Source organism: Antedon mediterranea, chromosome 8 (assembly GCF_964355755.1).
Source record: "Antedon mediterranea chromosome 8, ecAntMedi1.1, whole genome shotgun sequence".
NCBI classification, from domain to species: domain Eukaryota; kingdom Metazoa; phylum Echinodermata; class Crinoidea; order Comatulida; family Antedonidae; genus Antedon; species Antedon mediterranea.
This window is the reverse complement of record NC_092677.1, coordinates 28,364,375-28,383,899: the sequence shown is the minus strand read 5'-3', so window position 1 is coordinate 28,383,899 and position 19,525 is coordinate 28,364,375. Positions and strand designations below refer to the sequence as shown.

Below are 19,525 nucleotides of genomic sequence, written 5' to 3'. Positions count from 1 at the left end.
TGCTTACGTTGTGTGCAGTTAACCGAATCCATCCACCGCTGGAGAGAGGGCCTCCTCCTCTTTCTCCTGAGTGCGCACTCTCTCGTTTGGGGGGTGCATCATCATTTATTTGAAACAGTGATATATAAACCAATTAATCTACACTGCGCAGTATTTTTTTACATCTTTATTTATAGTACACTACTTTATGTACATCCATTTTATATACAATATTGAAATAAAATTGCACCAACAAAAATCTAGAATTTACATTTAAAATATAACAAGGCTGCATACTTTAGACACAATATTTCAAACAATTATCAATGTCAATATATGGCTCATAAAACGGTTGTGCTCCCAACATTGCAGTTCGTTGGGCTTACACTGGATCCATAAGTGTGAATAGGAGGCATTAAAGGAAAATTTAAATGATTAGTTAGTTATGATACAGAAAAAAATAATTACTTGGCTATTACTTTATAATTGTCTTGTAATGGGTTTAGCATTTTCCAACATCACTGATAACTAAACGTTTGTTTTAAATCACTCTGACCTTTGTCAGCACAAAGCATTGGCTGGCATTTTTTATTATTTATGAGAGTCACAAGACTATTATGAAAATGTGTCAGAAATTTAACCATACCTTGAGCCAAATGTTTTTTTCTCATCGCATCGCACATGTTATGTACTTTACAGTAGCTACGACAAATTTTGAATGACTGATAAATTTAAAAATAAGTAAAAAATACTACATAATAAAACCCCAAATATTGAAACATAGCAGACTACAAAACCCCAAGTAATTTTTAAGGAAAGTCATATATATATTAAAATTATTAACAATTTCTACAAAACAAGTCTCATAATGCAGTTGAATGCCTGGATTCATTATCTTCAACAACTTTATCTATACAAGCTAAAGTCTCTGCAATCACCTTTAATGTCTCAACACCTCCCAGTAATTGCCTACAAAGAAATACATATATCAATATCAAATACAGAATCAACATACATCTATCATGTCATCATTCTGTATTAATTAACACTGTGTGAAAGTAATAAGTTAAATATAACTGAATCAGAAGAACCAATGGAGTTTTAAAATTACATTTAGATAAAATGACAACAGATACAACTAGTTAAACTTGTTAGTTAATTATCGCATTTAAGTGTAATAATATTCTACTGTACTGACTGTTATGTGCTGTGTATATAAATGGCCTAGACCAGGAGACTAGGGAAGAAGAAGAAGACTGCATTAATAAAGGAATGTAAACAGAATGTCAACATACTTAAATTGTTGTTCTGCATCTCTTGACAATGAAGCCAATTTCAAAGAAGTTGCTTGTGCTTTCAAACGAATTGCATTTAAGTCGCCATTGTTGTCTTCAGCAGCAGCTGCACCTTTTGGTTCTGATTGCATATGATGAATGTGAGACTAGAATAATAAAGAAAACAACACATTAATATACAACTTACAAATATAGCAAGTGATACCCGTCGCAAGAGGGTAAAGAAGTGGGGGTGGGGGTTGGGGGAACTCATGTTTTAATTATGCATAATTCCTATAATAAGCAAAGATCCGTAATAACAAACAATACCCGCCTGCTGTACTAAAAATACTGTTTTAATTTTTACCACCACACATCATAGGTCATCATCATCATCATAGGTCTTGATTGTATAAATTCCTATACACTATAACTACCTATTACACTGTAGTGTGACTTTCACTTGTGACTGTAATTATGCAGTATATTTAATACTTTTATGCTTCTTTTAAACTGTGTAAAACAATATGTACAGTAGTGTGTTTGTATGCAAGTCTGTATCTATGTTCAAGTTCTCAATATGTACAGTAGTGTGTTTGTATGCAAGTCTGTATCTATGTTCAAGTTCTCAATATGTACAGTAGTGTGTTTGTATGCAAGTCTGTATCTATGCTCAAGTTCTCAATATGTACAGTAGTGTGTTTGTATGCAAGTCTGTATCTATGCTCAAGTTCTCAATATGTACAGTAGTGTGTTTGTATGCAAGTCTGTATCTATGTTCAAGTTCTCAATATGTACAGTAGTGTGTTTGTATGCAAGTCTGTATCTATGCTCAAGTTCTCAATATGTACAGTAGTGTGTTTGTATGCAAGTCTGTATCTATGCTCAAGTTCTCAATATGTACAGTAGTGTGTTTGTATGCAAGTCTGTATCTATGTTCAAGTTCTCAATATGTACAGTAGTGTGTTTGTATGCAAGTCTGTATCTATGCTCAAGTTCTCAATATGTACAGTAGTGCGTTTGTATGCAAGTCTGTATCTATGCTCAAGTTCTCAATATGTACAGTAGTGTGTTTGTATACAAGTCTGTATCTATGCTCAAGTTCTCAATATGTACAGTAGTGTGTTTTATTTATTTATTTATTTATTCGGTATATAAAAATATATTACAAAACGACAGTCAAGGACTGAAATGAAATGTATTACAAATGACTAAAAATTAGTTAAAATTGCTATAAAAATAGAAACATCTTAATAAAATTAGATATCGTACCATACAATTAAAAACATACATGAATAAAAAACCTTAAAACATTCACTTATTACATATCTAAAAAAGAGCTAGTGGTGCCTATTAATCAAATCTGTATCTATGCTCAAGTTCTCAATATGTACAGTAGTGTGTTTGTATGCAAGTCTGTATCTATGTTCAAGTTCTCAATATGTACAGTAGTGTGTTTGTATGCAAGTCTGTATCTATGCTCAAGTTCTCAATATGTACAGTAGTGTGTTTGTATGCAAGTCTGTATCTATGCTCAAGTTCTCAATATGTACAGTAGTGTGTTTGTATGCAAGTCTGTATCTATGCTCAAGTTCTCAATATGTACAGTAGTGTGTTTGTATGCAAGTCTGTATCTATGCTCAAGTTCTCAATATGTACAGTAGTGTGTTTGTATGCAAGTCTGTATCTATGCTCAAGTTCTCAATATGTACAGTAGTGCGTTTGTATGCAAGTCTGTATCTATGCTCAAGTTCTCAATATGTACAGTAGTGTGTTTGTATGCAAGTCTGTATCTATGCTCAAGTTCTCAATATGTACAGTAGTGTGTTTGTATGCAAGTCTGTATCTATGCTCAAGTTCTCAATATGTACAGTAGTGTGTTTGTATGCAAGTCTGTATCTATGCTCAAGTTCTCAATATGTACAGTAGTGTGTTTGTATGCAAGTCTGTATCTATGTTCAAGTTCTCAATATGTACAGTAGTGTGTTTGTATGCAAGTCTGTATCTATGTTCAAGTTCTCAATATGTACAGTAGTGTGTTTGTATGCAAGTCTGTATCTATGCTCAAGTTCTCAATATGTACAGTAGTGTGTTTGTATGCAAGTCTGTATCTATGCTCAAGTTCTCAATATGTACAGTAGTGTGTTTGTATGCAAGTCTGTATCTATGCTCAAGTTCTCAATATGTACAGTAGTGTGTTTGTATGCAAGTCTGTATCTATGCTCAAGTTCTCAATATGTACAGTAGTGTGTTTGTATGCAAGTCTGTATCTATGCTCAAGTTCTCAATATGTACAGTAGTGTGTTTTTATGCAAGTCTGTATCTATGCTCAAGTTCTCCTGTGTAAGTTACTCTTTAAAAAAATTAAAAGTTAGAAATTTCTTTTTTAATAATTCACCTTTAAATGTTTGATTTCTTGCTTTAATTTGGAAACATGATTTTCAGCAGCAACAGCACGATCCTACAGACAAAAAAAAAACAATAAAAGCTTTACATTCCTATAGATTGGGCAACAAGACTATGATTTCTAAAAGGCATAGGACATCTTAATAATGCTTGTTGAATCAATACAAAGTTATAAGATAATTGTTTTTTAATTAGAAATGTTATTAGATCTAACGTTGAGAGTTTGGTTTAAACTTAGGGAGTTTGGTTACCATGTGTTCGGTTAAAACTTAGGGATTCTGTTCAAATTTGCTTAGTACAGTAGGTTGCTATGGTGGGTGCTAAGTATGGTGGTTGCTATGGTGGGTGCTATGACACACATAGTGAATATTCCATTCCTAAAAATATGCCTTATGTACACAAAAAAGTTTGCATATGTAGACGTCAGTGTGTGTGAGTGAGTGCCATTGTAAATGATTTCATTACAAGCTTTAGGATCCAGAGAGCTGTCACAGTACAAAGGTGATAGTGATGAGTGAGAGCTGTACAAATTTAGTAATGAATTGAATACTGACTGTTGTTCTTCTAAGGTTGTCTTCAACATGCTGTACCATGGTTTCAAGTGCTTTTGCATCTTCTGCTTCTCTTTGTTTTAATCGTCTTATTTCACTTTCCATTTCCCTCATTCTTAAAATAAACAAACAAAAACCATGCTATATTTGTAATGTAAATGTGGTTCAGCGATTGTGGACACCATTTAAGTGATAATGCACTTGCACTCACATTCTTAATAAAATTATAATTTAATAATTGTGTACTACAGGAAAAATGCCAAAAAATCAATAAGAATAAATAATATTGAAAGAGCCAAGTATGATTTTTTTGACACTGAAAAAAGAACCTGTATTGAAGAGTCTGAAACAGTTGATACTGTACCACGTGTATTATTGTTAAGACTGTGATGACAAATCTTAAAACTGATTATTATTTGAAAAGTTGAAATGTTATATAAAGTCCCATTCACTGCAGGAACATACCCATTTCACAAGTGCACGAAAGTCAAGTATTGGTTTGTAGATGCGATGCATACATTTTGTACTAGAATACTTTAAGAAACTATAGTGAAAGCAGGACTTTATAAAGCAAATTCTAAAAGTATAATTTTATTAATTAGCTGTGCATCTAAACCAATTCTTTAAATGGGCAAAATGACAAAAAATTGACAGTGGGAAACAGTATCTAAAAATAGTGATTACACAACTTCTTTTATGCTAAATTGAGCAACGCAATTACTGTCATCAAAATAATAATTGGATATGGTGAGATAAACAGCGAGATAAAAACTAAAAAAAAAAAGTAATCTGCATGTTTGTATAATTTTACCCTAATTTAGTATTAGAAAACCTTTTCAATATGCCGTATGAGTAATGTTTACGGTTGGTGAAAATTATTAATTTTATAACAATTATTTTTAAAGGTTAATATAGTTCATGAGGACTGGAAATCACAGTGAAGAGTTTAATAAAGAGATTCAATTAAAAAAACCAGTCCTACATTACAGAAAGCTTACATCATGTGACCGTTACGCACTTCCTAAATACTTGTCAGTGATTGGTCATAACGTTGTGCCTGGCACAAGAGTCAGTATTCCTATCTTATAGTAATTTGCGGGGCCATAGTAGGCTGTTCATAATCAAACAAGTCCTTTGACAGACACTCAAACAACAACAATATCTTAAGTTTTGATACGGTACACTAGATTATCACCTTGAAATCGTTCTGTCAATAATTATTAGGAATTAATATGGTTTTTAGTTTTATTGATAAAACATTTTCTCAGTTAGTCTTACAACTCAGTAAATATAGTACGACACCTAAAACTGATGAAATGAACTAAAATAAGAAACATTAAAAAATTAAAAGAAATTAGTGTGAGGCCTCAATGGTAAGCAAATATCTAAGTGCCACCTCACATCCTTTAAAAAACAAACTTATCATTTATATAGCATTATGATCTTATTATTAGTACACACCACAGGCTATGGTCTAAGTGGCAAGTAATGTAATCCACTCTACATGTTCTACTGATGATGACATCACTCCTCATGGTCTATCACTTGTAGCTGGTAACCCACCCTCCCTCATGGGCTATGCAATGTCTAACAAGAGCCTACTACTGCTACAATAAACTATTATTAGTATACAGTCTAAACAAAAATCTAGAGAACATAAATTGTTTAAAAGTTGACCTCATTGATTAAAAAAAAGTATGTAGTAATTGAAATGGATAAATAATAAATAATATTATAAGCTACACTATTTACAATGTGAACCAAAGTGATTTAATGCCTGTGTTGTGAATAGTAATCGCACTGTAATCCAACATGTTCTCAAGCTTATGCTTAAATAACTGAATGATGGCTGAGAAAAATATATTTCACATGATGGTTGCCTGATAGTTTTACAAAAGGATGTTGATATCAATACTCATGCACTACAACCTGTTATACATAATTATATTATATCCTTTGTGTGAGCATCAAATCATAAATCTAAACAGATAAAAACTTACTTTTTATTGTCCTTTTCACTGTGTCTTTTAGTGTCTTGTAGGTCCTTCTTTAATTTAGTATTTTCATGTTTAAGGCGTTGTATATCAGATGAAACTCCACCATTTTCTTTGTGATTGGATTTTTGGTCACTTGGTCTAATTCCTGTAAAAGTTTTTCTTCTCACATCGTGAGGGCTACCAGTTTCAGACAAAATGTCTTCAATTGAAACGTGTACATCATCCTCGTATTCAGGACAGTTATCAGTGTCCGATTGTTTTTCATGTTTATCGTTATGAGTAGTGTTAGCTTTACTTTTACGATTTACCTTCCGGTCTTCACGAGCTGTATTGGAACGTGCTCTCGAACCATGCTTATCTCCTTTATGACCTTTTGTTCCAGAACCGTGAGAGTGTGAAGTGGAACGAGTAGTTCTCGGCACAGCATAATCTTGATGATTTTTGGGAATCACATAATCTTCACAACCTGTGTCTATATCACCCTTTCTTCCAGCAGTGTTAGATTTATTGCTTCTATGACTGTCTCCGTCTTCTGTTTTACGAGTCGGTGGTACATCGTAAAGGAAGTCAATGATTTCAGCTTGTTGTTGTTGTGCTGTCTTGCTGCCTCCGTTAGATCCATGGACACCTTTACTTGATTCTTTCTCCGGAAGAACAGGTGGTTGCTGGGAAGGGGGTGGCTGACGATTCTGCGACTGAAATGAAATAAAAGAAATCTAGCATTTGAAGTAAAAACATATTTTGATATAGTTTTTAATCAGAAATGTTCAAGGAAGATCACCTCTTACTTTTGCCAATTTATGATGCTTAGGTGCTGAGCTACCGCCAGCAAACAACCTCCTAACAAAAGCCATGTCAGCAGTGTGTCGGTTTTTAATGGCGACTTACTGAACAGCCTATCATGACTTAGGGTAACATCCTTGCTAACAGGAAGTTTGAATTAGACTAATGACGCGAGAGGAAAATGCATTTTGACTCACCCGCATACCGGCAACGCTCTCCTCTATTTTTTTTCACAAGCACAATCGCTGTATACTTGAAATATTCAATACAAAATGAAACAATCCAAAAGAGCAGTTTAAGTGTATTGAACATAAAGGCTTTTCTTCAAACAATTTATTCCTACAACCATGACCTTCCCCGCTGCTTAGATAGTGTGGCCCAAAAAATTTGTCCCTAACGAAGAGATTTCCTGCTTGGGCTGTGTAATCGTCCCTGGGTTGTAACTTATGACACCACTGCAAACTTATTTGTACAAGAATTCTACTATTCTCTCTAGAGAACTGATCAAATTAAACCAATCTGTGGAATATCCAACTACAATATGAATATTCATGAGCACACGGCGGGTCAGACATTGGTTTCATTATAGAACATTTCACAGATGGAATGAAGATATCTATCCAATAACATATATTTTGAAAAAAAAACCCACAAATCTAAAATAAATTGAATTTAAATAATGAATGAATCAGTCGTTTTACTGTTGTTTTATTTTATACAAGGAAATTACCAATTATCAGTTTACTGAAGTGAGACACTGATTACCCTATTATTAGCAATGACAGAGTCTATACAGTTTTTGTTTCATAAATGATACAAGATTCATAGAAAAACACTTTTCAAAACATATTTCTTCCCTAAAGCTCTGTCTACACTATCAAAAATGTGATGTGCCCATATATGGACACGATGATGTCATACCTGTATCACTACCATATTTGGGCACATCATACTATTTGTGTAAAAAGTTTGATAGGGTGTAGACAGGCCAGTCATGTGGTGTCCTTGTCAGCCATGTAAAGGCATTGACTATATCCACAACAATTACAGTATACCTCTATACATAAGAGTGTCTAGCTGATATTAAAATGTATACTCTACCTCAAATCCATCATTCCGATAGCCATTCTTTACAAAATGTTTGAATAAAAATGGATTTTGTTTCTCATCTTCTAAAAGCGAATCACTATCTGCAAACAAATAAACAGACTCTTACCTTTTTCCGCATATCGAAACAAAATTGCTTTGTTGTTCAAGAAGTTATATTAAAGAAGTAAATCAAATGTTTGCATGTAAATTAATAGAATATTCAAAGTAAATGTGTTAATACAGCAGCACAGGTATCTAGGCTTCTGTCAGGAAGCTACTAATAAACCAGATTGATATCCTTTCTTATGACATCATACACTGTTTTACAATGTTCTCAGTAAATAAATGCTTAATCATTTTGATTTAAAACGACCGCAAATAGTGTTATTTATTAGTTTTTTGGAAGAAATACAGCAGTAATCATCTGGTTACCAGTAAATAATGAACACAATTCATACACAGTTACAGAGAGTATCTTATTTTATCTAAAAAAAGGTTGCTTAGGGCGGGTGTGGCCCCTGGCCATCGCCTGCTAGCCTATGTATTACACTAGTTTAAAAAGTCTCAAAACAAATTGCATCACCAATGAACTATTGTACTAAAACCCCAAAAAAACATGTTTTTGCACCTTAGTTGCCATCTCATTAAATGAAGGTCATGAAAATAATACTCCTTTACAAGATTTACAAATAAAGATCATCCATTGACTACATTGATTGTAATGACATTAAGCTAATGACATTAAGCCAGTCTCTCTGAGTCACAGCAACAAATTCAAATGACTACAAAATCACCATTGAAAACATTTCAATTTAATTGTGCAAAAGTAGATTATTTTACCCGACAGATCAGTTGGCGCTGGCGACGTGTCCAATGATATTACATCTTCTTCTATTTCTGGACACTTGTTGGTGGTCTCCTGAACACTTTCATCGTCTTTGGAATGATTTTTCAAAAAACTTTCAAAAGAAAATGGATTGCAGGATTGTTGCTCTTCACCATCATTTTCTTCCATGTGGGGAATGTTCACTATTCTTCGCTAAACAGAGAAAAAGTGGGTTAAAACATGGGTGAGCTTTAACAGCAACAAACATTACACCCTATTCTATGCATAACCCTGTCCTATGCACAAGTGCAAAACATTAGACCTACTTTCTTTAAAAATGTGTTTAATATTTTTTACGCCGCGGATGTTGTTTATGAATATTTGTATAATAACATAGGGAGGCACCACTACTAGTACAATTTTACAGTTTGCCTATTCTGTCAACAAGCCAGCTGGATAAAATAAATGATACTAGATCTGCTCCTAAGAGCCTTGAATGCGGAGTTCCACAGGGTTCTATCCTTGGGCCCTTGCTTTTTTCTCAGTATATTTCTCCTCTCACTGAAATTATTAAAGAATACAATTTACACTACCACCTATATGCTGATGACTTGCAGCTATGTCGATTTTAATCCTTCTGAATATCATGATATAACTAAACGACTTGACAGTTTTCTCTCTAAAATATCATCCTGGCTAGCATCTTACATGCTCTTGCTTAACAATTATAAAACCGAATTTATCATTTTTTCCACCAAACAAATAAATACGTTCCAAATTCAATATTCCCTCGATTTCTTTTAATTCCTGTACAATTTTTCCATCACCTTTTGTTAAAAATTTTGGGATTTATTTTGATGAATTTTTATCTTTCAACAAACATATAAGTCATGTTACAAAAACTACTAACTTCCATCTACGTAACATTGCTTGCTTTCAAAAGTATCTGTCAAAGCGTACTGCCTTTACATTAATAAATGCCTCTGTCACTTCTCGCCTTGATTATTGCAACTCTCTTTTTTTGCCCTACCGAAATCTTTAATAAATCGACTTCAACGTCTCCAGAACACTGCTGCACGTATTCTAACTCTTACTAGAAGATCCTAACACATATCTCCTATTATATATAACCCCCATTGGCTACCTATTGACTCCCGTATAAAATATAAGATCCTTTTACTAACATATAAAGCGCTACTTCTTAAACAACCTACTTATCTCCTTGATCTTCTTCTCCTACACCCCTCTTGCTTGTCTTCGTTCGGCTGATCAAAACCTACTACAGTACTTGTTCCTAGAATTAACACCAAATCTTATGGACAAAAGTCTTTTATGTTCTCTGCTGCTTCTCTATGGAATTCTCTTCCTCGTCATTTTACTAAATCAAACGCATCTTTTTAACATCCAATATAAGCGCCTTTGATTTTTACTACGGTTTAGTTGATTCTGGCGCTATACAAATACCCTAAATTATTATTATTAATTAACCTCGCAATCATATAGTCACTAGGCTAGTAGGCCTATACGCATGGATACCTATCATAAAACAATATATTAGCATAGGAAATAGTAATGTCACTCTGGGAGAGTTGGGTTGTCTTGTAGCATTACATTTTTTATTTGGATCAACATTCATGTAGTACTACTGTATGTGTCTGTATGAGGTATGTATGTGTAATGAAAGCCTGCCCTCTCTCTGGGTGGGGGTGTGCTGTGTACTGTGTGTCCAACAATAAGAAAAACAATAATAGGAATGGGCCTAGGCCTAGCCTAGTAAAGTGGCAACAGGAGATTAAAGACGGATCATCCTTAAAGACTACCCACGATATATACCTATATGAATCTGTTTTAAAATTATGTATGCCTAGGCCTGTGACATATCTTAATGTTAAGACCTAGGCTGGGTACGTTACGCCTCACTGCCTGCACGATATACAATGCAACCGTCCGATCCAACGCGTTTCTTCTGTCACCGTTTCCGTTTCTCTCATCCGTCAAATTCACACCGCCAAGAACGCGAGATTAATAAACTGAGGGCGCTAGACAAAAAATCTTATGCATCATAAAATTCATGTATTACTTTTTTGTTTACATCGAAATCAAAGTACTAAAGCACAACAAGAATATACAAAGCTGATTTTCAAATTTATTTGTCAAATTAGATTACTATACTTTCAACTTAACAAATTTATAATCTTAACTAGATTTAACCTTCTGAATTTTGTGAGTTTTTGACCATTTTATAAAGTCAGATATAAGACCAACATGAGAAATTAAAAAAAGTAAAGACGACAACCACAGCCACAGAAAAACTTGCTGACCTTCAAATTCTAACTGGTAGGCAAAAAATAACCATGACCCCTACAAAAGAAAACGTACATTTTATTTTATACATTTTGATATTTCGTTATAACATTGAATTATTATTAGTGTACATACTAATACTATAGGAAACCTCAAATCATGAATAAAATTCTATTTTTCAGTTATATACATACTAGGGTGCAGTACTTGATAATGTATGAATGCTGTTTGTTGTACATATCCACAGTTATATACATACTAGGGTGCAGTACTTGATAATGTATGATGCTGTTTGTTGTACATATCCACAGTTATATACATACTATGGTGCAGTACTTGATAATGTATGATGCTGTTTGTTGTACATATCCACAGTTATATACATACTAGGGTGCAGTACTTGATAATGTATGATGCTGTTTGTTGTACATATCCTCAGTTATATACATACTATGGTGCAGTACTTGATAATGTATGAATGCTGTTTGTTGTACATATCCACAGTTATATACATACTATGGTGCAGTACTTGATAATGTATGATGCTGTTTGTTGTACATATCCACAGTTATATACATACTATGGTGCAGTACTTGATAATGTATGATGCTGTTTGTTGTACATATCCACAGTTATATACATACTAGGGTGCAGTACTTGATAATGTATGATGCTGTTTGTTGTACATATCCACAGTTATATACATACTAGGGTGCAGTACTTGATAATGTATGATGCTGTTTGTTGTACATATCCACAGTTATATACATACTATGGTGCAGTACTTGATAATGTATGATGCTGTTTGTTGTACATATCCAGTTATATACATACTATGGTGCAGTACTTGATAATGTATGATGCTGTTTGTTGTACATATCCACAGTTATATACGTACTATGGTGCAGTACTTGATAATGTATGATGCTGTTTGTTGTACATATCCACAGTTATATACATACTATGGTGCAGTACTTGATAATGTATGATGCTGTTTGTTGTACATATCCACATGTAGAATTTAGTATTATCTTTTAAAAACTCATTTTAAAATAATTGTTTAATACCTACTTGAGACAATATCCATGGTAATAGACTAGAAAGAACCGTTGATGGCTGATATATAATGTGTGGTAATGCTGCTGGTAAGATACTCAAATACCACAAAAAATACTAAAAGTAAATCAATTGTATAGATTCAATATTTGGAAATTGCTAAATGTTTGATGTACACCATGTTTAGTTTGGAATAAAGTTTGAAACTTACCTGGGAAGTACATACTTTGTTAAATGCAACAAAGATACTTGTTTGTACTAAACAGCACAAAGGCAGATCATTATACAAATAAAATGATACAGCTACTAGTAAAACAACCTGTGGTAAAAACGTGATCAGGCCTAACAACCATACTGAAGCGCCTTCGTTGCCTGTCAGGTATATTAAATAGAAGTATGGTGAAAAATTGTGTCGAAGATCACGTCTGGTAAGGTGGTAAACGTAAGATTCGTGGAGGAATTCATACCCATACCTGCAATGAAAGGTATATTATTAAAGACTCACAGAAATTGATAACATTGATGGTTAGCTATATACCTGTGCTAATGAATAGAAATCAATACTTTGTAATTGCTTTACTGGTTCATTTGTAAACACACATGCTATTAAGTCCATGCTTAAATGTCAGGTTTATACTTACTGCCAATACATTATGCTTGTTAAAAACAAAAAAGTGAAAACAGAAACAAATACAAGATCTCTTCGTTTCTTATTTGGCCAGAATAAGTCTAAGAGTTGAACATTATTATCATCTGTTAGTGCGAGGTACATTGGTAATGAGTATGTGATGGGATAAATTTTCCAATGAACGGTGAGACCAAAGACAACTGCTGATGACTTAACATAACCAAGTAAAAACAAATGTAATGTACTTAATACAAGAAATGTCATAATTGAGTCCGCATTTCCTCGGCTTGCAATTACAGCTGGTAGTGGATTTAATAACCACAAAGTACAGCATAAAACAGCAGTTTTTATTGATTGTCCACGCATAGCTAACTTGTATATCATTAACCCTGTTAGTAAGTCACACAGTATAAACATTATCTTGCCTGTCAATTCACATATATAGACATTTGGTAATAACATTAATGCAAGAAGTGGAGTGTAGCGGTATGTTGGTCTTGCATATGGTGACTCACCCTGAAATATAACAAATACAATTGTATGTTATTTATCATACCATATTGAGTATGAGGTTTACAATTTAGTTGAAAATATGTTGCATAATATATATATATCATATATATCATATATATCATATATATCCTATATATCATATATATCATATATATCATATATATCATATATATCATTACTGGACTTCAGGAGAAGAATAACAAATACTAACCTTAGCAACATGCTTAGATGCATCTGAAAACACATGATAATCGACATCTGTAAACTTGACTTCCATCACTGAATCTTGCCATTTTCCAAACATGAGAAGACCAAACCGCAAAATAACACCACCCACCAAACTAATCTTTATATTCCACATCTAAAGCAAACAATTGTACTAATAACTGTGAATAAAAACCTGTCGGGACTGAATCTGGTTCCCACACTATTATTTATTAACATCGCATGGGATGAAATTTACTATCAAACAGTTCCAGTTATAAAAGTTCAGAATACTCATGGCATTCAATACAATTTGTTTTGCTTGACTTTTTTTAATTTTTTTATTTTTCAAGTCATACATTTTTTATATGCATATCATCACATCAGAAGTGACTATCGGCACAGCAGTCTATCAGCACAATTAGCCATGCATGCAGTCTAGTCACACACCTGCATATCTCCTTGCTTGTTCTCTGTGCCGATGATACTAACAACAATAAAAACGGTTCGACATTTGTGGTAGACTGTGCCAATAACAATCTCCTGCACTATAAAATAATAGCTAGATTTAATTTGTCACTATGACGAATTATAGGTTATATGCATTGATTTAAATAAAGATAATTGATTGATTTAAGATTCTCAGAATCGTTAGTTATTTATAATATATTATAGGATCTTGCTAACGCAAATACAATAGCCGGTATCATAATCCGATCAAAGATCCTTCTGCGTATATAATGTCATAAACCACATTTGAGTTTTTATTTAGATTTCATTATAAATCATGTGTATAATCTATACACTAAGAAATACAATTGAACAAACAAACGTTTCGTTTCCCAAGGTGAGACTCGAACTCGGTACCTTGAATGCTATAGACACGAGCAAAGACCAACGAGCCATACACAACTGACTAAAGTTATGGAAAGATTCCTCCGTGTATTTACTATGCAGTAACCACTTTGGTGCAGATAGATTATTACATATCGCAATGAATTATAATGTTTTACTATGATGACATCTTTGAAAATTTAAAAAAATGATGCACTGTCAAACTATATACTTTTAACTTTAATATATGAACTCCTTAAGGAAGAAAGTTAATGTTAAGTTTGTTATTTCGGCCTAAGAAAATGTTATAATTTGTTTGATTGTCAAAATTAATTTTTTAAAATTTAATATGCCATTAATGATGACTTAATCAACTTTTTTTCTCCTAATTTCATAATAAATCATACATATGATACATACACTTCAAGAAAATGAAATAAAAAATAGGTGTTCCCGAGCATTCTAACGATATATATTAATTTTAAAATTTAGCATATTTTCACCATTTTTTTAACTTACACGTGCATAACAGGAAAGTAAAACGACCCGTAGGAAGACCAAGAAATAACTGGATGAATCAAATAAAGAAAGACTTACAAGGACTAGTAGACACTAACACAATAACAAACCATCCTGCCATAAACAGAAAAAAATGGAAACAAATTGTGGAAAGCGTAATGTCGGAAGACGGAAAACGTTAGCAAACAAAAACACGTGCATAGCCTGTCACTTTTGACGTGCTCGTATAACGCTGTTTCGCGTTGAAAAGTGAATAAAATATGATGATATTATTAAAGAAAGGTTATACAACAGTAATCGGACAAAAAAGTGCGCATTAACGTTTGATGCGCAGTGCGCGTGCAAAAATCTGCGCACTCATGGTAATTTTTTAAACGCTTAAAATTGCCTGAAACGTACTATAATTTCATCGAAAATAAATTCTGACAATTTTGAACATTTTAAGCGCGTGTACGCATGCGTTATATGCGCTACGCACCTAATTGTATTGCCATATGATGAAATATGACCTGAAATTTATGAGTACCAAATTTTGTTTAAAAATGATTCATGCTTGTGAAGATATGATTACAAACGTGATAATCATTAATATGATTACAAACGTGATAATCATTAAATCGTGCGTAGACCGCGTAATGTTTGATTGCGCACCGTGAAAGCATAACCACATCGATTCCTGGCCATAAGGAATATACTCTGAAAAATTGACTTAGCTAGATGAAACTGATATCAAGATAATTCACGGACAAAATACTAATAGTGCTAAGGAAAGAATAAATAAATAAATAAATAAATAAATAAATAAAGATCCTGACAGAATCAAGAGGTTATATACATATCATGCATATACCCTAATTACAAACCACCCAGATGACTAGTACTATATTCGTTCTTTGCCACGGATGCTAGTCAAGTCGCCCCATCGCAAAGTCGCCCCATACAAAGTCGCCCCTTACACAGTCGCCCCATCGCAAAGTCGCCCCAAAACAAAGTCGCCCCGACACAGTCGCCCCATCGCAAAGTCGCCCCATCGCAAAGTCGCCCCAACGCAAAGTCGCCCCATCGCAAAGTCGCCCCATCACAAAGTCGCCCTATCGCAAAGTCGCCCCAAAACGTTAAAAAATAGTTTACAAGTGCGTAAAATGTCGCAATGATACACAAAATAACACGGAACGTGTAGGCATAAAAGGGGAAGCCCCGCCATGTAGTCTCAGCTCACACGATCGGCACGCACCCCCATCATCAGAGTGAAAACCCCGACTAATCACTCAGCGGTCGCACTAACGTGCTATAGCTTACCAGCAGAGCTGAGGGAAACCCCGTAATTACTCCGCCGTTGTCGCACTACAACGCACCATTCTGAAGATGGGGAAACCCCGCCGGAGTTTTACGATGATATCAGTCGCGTTCGAAATCGGTCGCGTTTAATTTTGGTGGCGATAAAATGATGTTATACGATCTAGATTATTTTTACTTTGGTCGATGAATATTTATTGTTATTATTAGGTCTATATTAATAATTGATTTTTGTTTTTATTTTACAGGTCAGTATGATGGGAAAGATGTGTGCCTTAAAAAAATGACAATTTGTAAACATAGTTTAAGATTATATTATTATCCAGCATAATGTCATTTGACAGTACATAATTATTTAAATGTGAAATATTTTATAGGAAACGTAGGCTGCGTCTGTGTCTTTTATTTTATATGCAACAAATTACGTAAAACAATTTATTTATAAACATTCAGTTTACTATTATTATACATAGTATTACAATGAACATTGATTGTAAGCCTGGAATAGGCCTATCTCATCATTATTGTAATATAATGTTGCGTTGTTGAGGTACTAATGAAAGACTCTAACTCGCTTGACTGTCGTAACACATATTGTTTATTCAGTATAATACTTCAGTACAATATACAACTATAAGTATACATAAGGAACGGACAATCAATGATGCTGTCGGTGAGGTGTGAAGTGTGTAGGTCTGCTTCTGAAGAAGTGGCTGTGAGGTGTGTGCTCCGTGAAATGGCTGTAAGGTGTGTGCTCCGTGAAATGGCTGTAAGGTGTGTCTGGGCCCTTCTGAAACTTGGGAGTATATTGGCTCAGTTCATTAGCATATGTCAATTACGTAATCTGTGAGGGTAACGATTGGTCCTAAGTTGATCCAGGGGTGTTTAAGTGGGAGTGATTAACGGTATAATAAGGTATTTCTGTGATGGATGACACTGTCAAATCTGTACTTAAATAGTGTCAGTCACTCCTGGTTTAACGATGGGAAAGTCACAAAATTAAGCTAAGTGTTTTCTTTAGGGACTCTATTATAAACTAAATGGTCATTAAAACATCTGGACAAACTCTCCTCTGGACTTTCTGGGTCAAGTTTGTGAACCTATTTAAATTCCGATACAAAGGTCAATTTCTTAAATATAAAAGTTATATTACATTATATCAATTATAAAATTGCATCATATCACCACTATATGTCGTAAATGATGACGTGCGTGTGTGTATTCGTCGTACGTCTGTGTACGTATTATTCCGTGCCTCTTCACTGTCTTGTTTAATTTAAAATTAAATATACACCCGATATGAGGATATTTATTAGGCATGTTAATTAGAATGTTCTAAAACCAAAAGGGTTGAAAAGAATTTCTTCAGTAAAATGATCATTGTGCTGTTGAATAAAAGGCGACTCGCCATCTGAAACATTCTCTCAAACCAATCGGAGCTGCGCCTTCTGGTATCTGTTTCCTCACAGCTGCTACGTCTTTCTGCTGACCGTCGGGGATTCCCCTTTTTAAAAAACACGCACACGATACTGTACGATGGTTTTTCCATGGTCAAAATGTAGCGTTTTAAATTTTACTAAAATACCTGCATGTAAAACAATCATATCGGCGATGAAATCCTTTTTTTTTCCTTCATTTTGAAAAGTCATTATAAAAGTAAGACACATAACTTGTCAATAAATGCAAAATGATCAATAAGTAGCCTATAACACTCATTGTCTTACAACACTGTTTTACAACTCATTGTCTTACAAATCTATACGAAGGCCTACACATTTATACATGTATTATATTATCCTAAAAAATGAGCTGGTATCCAGGCGTAGGTTGAAGAAAGATTCGTAATTGTGGCTCTGGTAACTAATTTAACATTTTCGAAACTATAAATCAGGGATAATCTTTTTAGAACTTTCAAACAAGGGACTATTTTTTTAATGATTTTTTAAAAGCACATCACTCCATTAAAACCTGTAAAATAAAAATTTTATGTATATAATATAGGATAAACATTGTAATGTAGGCCTATACGACATTTAGCGCGACCAAAGTAACAACGCAATCGATATCAAACGCAACCGATATGAAACAGCGTAGGCTACTACTACGGCGGCGCTTCATAATCATACCGAAATAAAACCGTGGGCGACTTTGCGATGGGGCGACTTTGCGATGGGGCGACTTTGCGATGGGGCGACTTTGCGTTGGGGCGACTTTGCGCTGGGGCGACTTTGTAATGTGGCGACTTTGCGATGGGGCGACTGTGCCTGGGCGACTTTGTTTTGGGGCGACTTTGCGATGGGGCGACTTTGTATTGGGCGACTTTGTATTGGGCGACTTTGTATGGGGCGACTTTGCGATGGGGCGACTTGACTGGATCCCCTTTGCCACTACTGTATAGCCTAGTAGCCAAAGTAGGCCTAGCTGGGAGCCTAGTAGTAGGCGGCCCAGCCTAATACTACCCTAGTAGTAGTATAGCCTAGCCTATGTATAATTTATTATACTACTACAGTAGTAGTCTACACTTATTACTACTATCTAGGTTGGTAGGTAGCTTAAATTGTTAAATCATTATTGTCCGCTTACGTTTCTAATAGACGTTATCCTAGGCTAGGCCAACAAATGATCCGCTATCTGCATGCTGATGTGCTGCAGCAGCTGTACTCGCCACCAAAACGTGCATGCTCTTCTCTCCTCCTCCTCTCCACCAACATGTATGCAAAACGCGTTACAATCACAGTCGACGCGAATGGTTTCCTTCGACATTTGTGGTTGTCGCACTATGGGCGGCCGTTACAGCCATAACAGAAGATATATAATTTCACAGGCAAACAATACAAACAACACTTTGACATTTAATATTTGATGTAAGGAATCCGATATAGGTGTTATGCGCGATTTGAACGATTTGCGCAATTTTAAATTGCGCAAAGAATTCTTGCGCAATTTGAAATTGCGCAAGGATTTTCTTGCGCAATATTAAATTGCGCAATCAACTTGCGCAATTTGAAATTGCGCAAGAAAATCCTTGCGCAATTTCAAATTGCGCTGCACAATTTGTAAATTGCGCAAGATAGTTCTTGCGCAATATGACACCTTTGCGCAATTTGAAAACGAACTGTTTGTTATTTTTATTATTGTACTCATTTGTTGTTGAGAATGGTACCGAAATTAATTTTTAAGTTAAATAGTAGACGTCTAATAATTCGTAATAATTATTGTTTCTAAAAAAAATCCAATCGTTATTAGTCTTATTAATCGTCATTAGT

General features: G+C 34.3%; 2 protein-coding genes across 6 annotated transcripts; both read right to left on the bottom strand.

Annotated features, from left to right (window-relative positions):
* Positions 1 to 142: 142 nt before the first annotated feature.
* Positions 143 to 10,916, bottom strand: LOC140056251 (uncharacterized). Of its 5 annotated transcripts, none has more exons than XM_072101555.1 (8): positions 10,739 to 10,916; positions 8,920 to 10,199; positions 8,092 to 8,180; positions 6,211 to 6,902; positions 4,214 to 4,325; positions 3,652 to 3,714; positions 1,275 to 1,420; positions 143 to 948 (listed from the first exon to the last, which is right to left on the bottom strand). In XM_072101555.1, exons 2-8 carry the CDS (start codon positions 9,092 to 9,094, stop codon positions 843 to 845), a joined length of 1,383 nt encoding a protein of 460 aa, XP_071957656.1. In that variant the 5' UTR covers positions 9,095 to 10,199; positions 10,739 to 10,916; the 3' UTR covers positions 143 to 842. The 5 variants fall into 5 exon arrangements, with proteins under 5 accessions (XP_071957656.1, XP_071957657.1, XP_071957655.1 ...); XM_072101556.1 differs by having other exon boundaries at positions 8,920 to 9,118; XM_072101554.1 differs by lacking the exon at positions 10,739 to 10,916 and having other exon boundaries at positions 8,920 to 10,439.
* Positions 10,917 to 11,044: 128 nt separating this feature from the next.
* LOC140056496 (GPI mannosyltransferase 1-like) lies at positions 11,045 to 18,984 on the bottom strand. The gene is made up of 6 exons (XM_072101879.1): positions 18,843 to 18,984; positions 13,618 to 13,767; positions 12,907 to 13,409; positions 12,477 to 12,738; positions 12,281 to 12,382; positions 11,045 to 11,266 (listed from the first exon to the last, which is right to left on the bottom strand). Exons 2-6 carry the CDS (start codon positions 13,765 to 13,767, stop codon positions 11,102 to 11,104), a joined length of 1,182 nt encoding a protein of 393 aa, XP_071957980.1. The 5' UTR covers positions 18,843 to 18,984; the 3' UTR covers positions 11,045 to 11,101.
* Positions 18,985 to 19,525: the final 541 nt, after the last annotated feature.

Coding starts and splice junctions, on each gene's coding strand:
- LOC140056251 (XM_072101555.1), bottom strand. CDS start 9,094: ATGGAAGAAAATGATGGTGAAGAGCAACAATCCTGCAATCCATTTTCT. Junction 8,181..8,919: donor AGCGCCAACTGATCTGTCGG/GTAAAATAATCT, acceptor ATTTGTTTGCAG/ATAGTGATTCGCTTTTAGAA. Junction 3,715..4,213: donor ACAACCTTAGAAGAACAACA/GTCAGTATTCAA, acceptor TTTTGTCTGTAG/GATCGTGCTGTTGCTGCTGA.
- LOC140056496 (XM_072101879.1), bottom strand. CDS start 13,767: ATGTGGAATATAAAGATTAGTTTGGTGGGTGGTGTTATTTTGCGGTTT. Junction 12,383..12,476: donor ACAAAGTATGTACTTCCCAG/GTAAGTTTCAAA, acceptor ATTTACTTTTAG/TATTTTTTGTGGTATTTGAG. Junction 11,267..12,280: donor TACCATGGATATTGTCTCAA/GTAGGTATTAAA, acceptor TTTCTTTTGTAG/GGGTCATGGTTATTTTTTGC.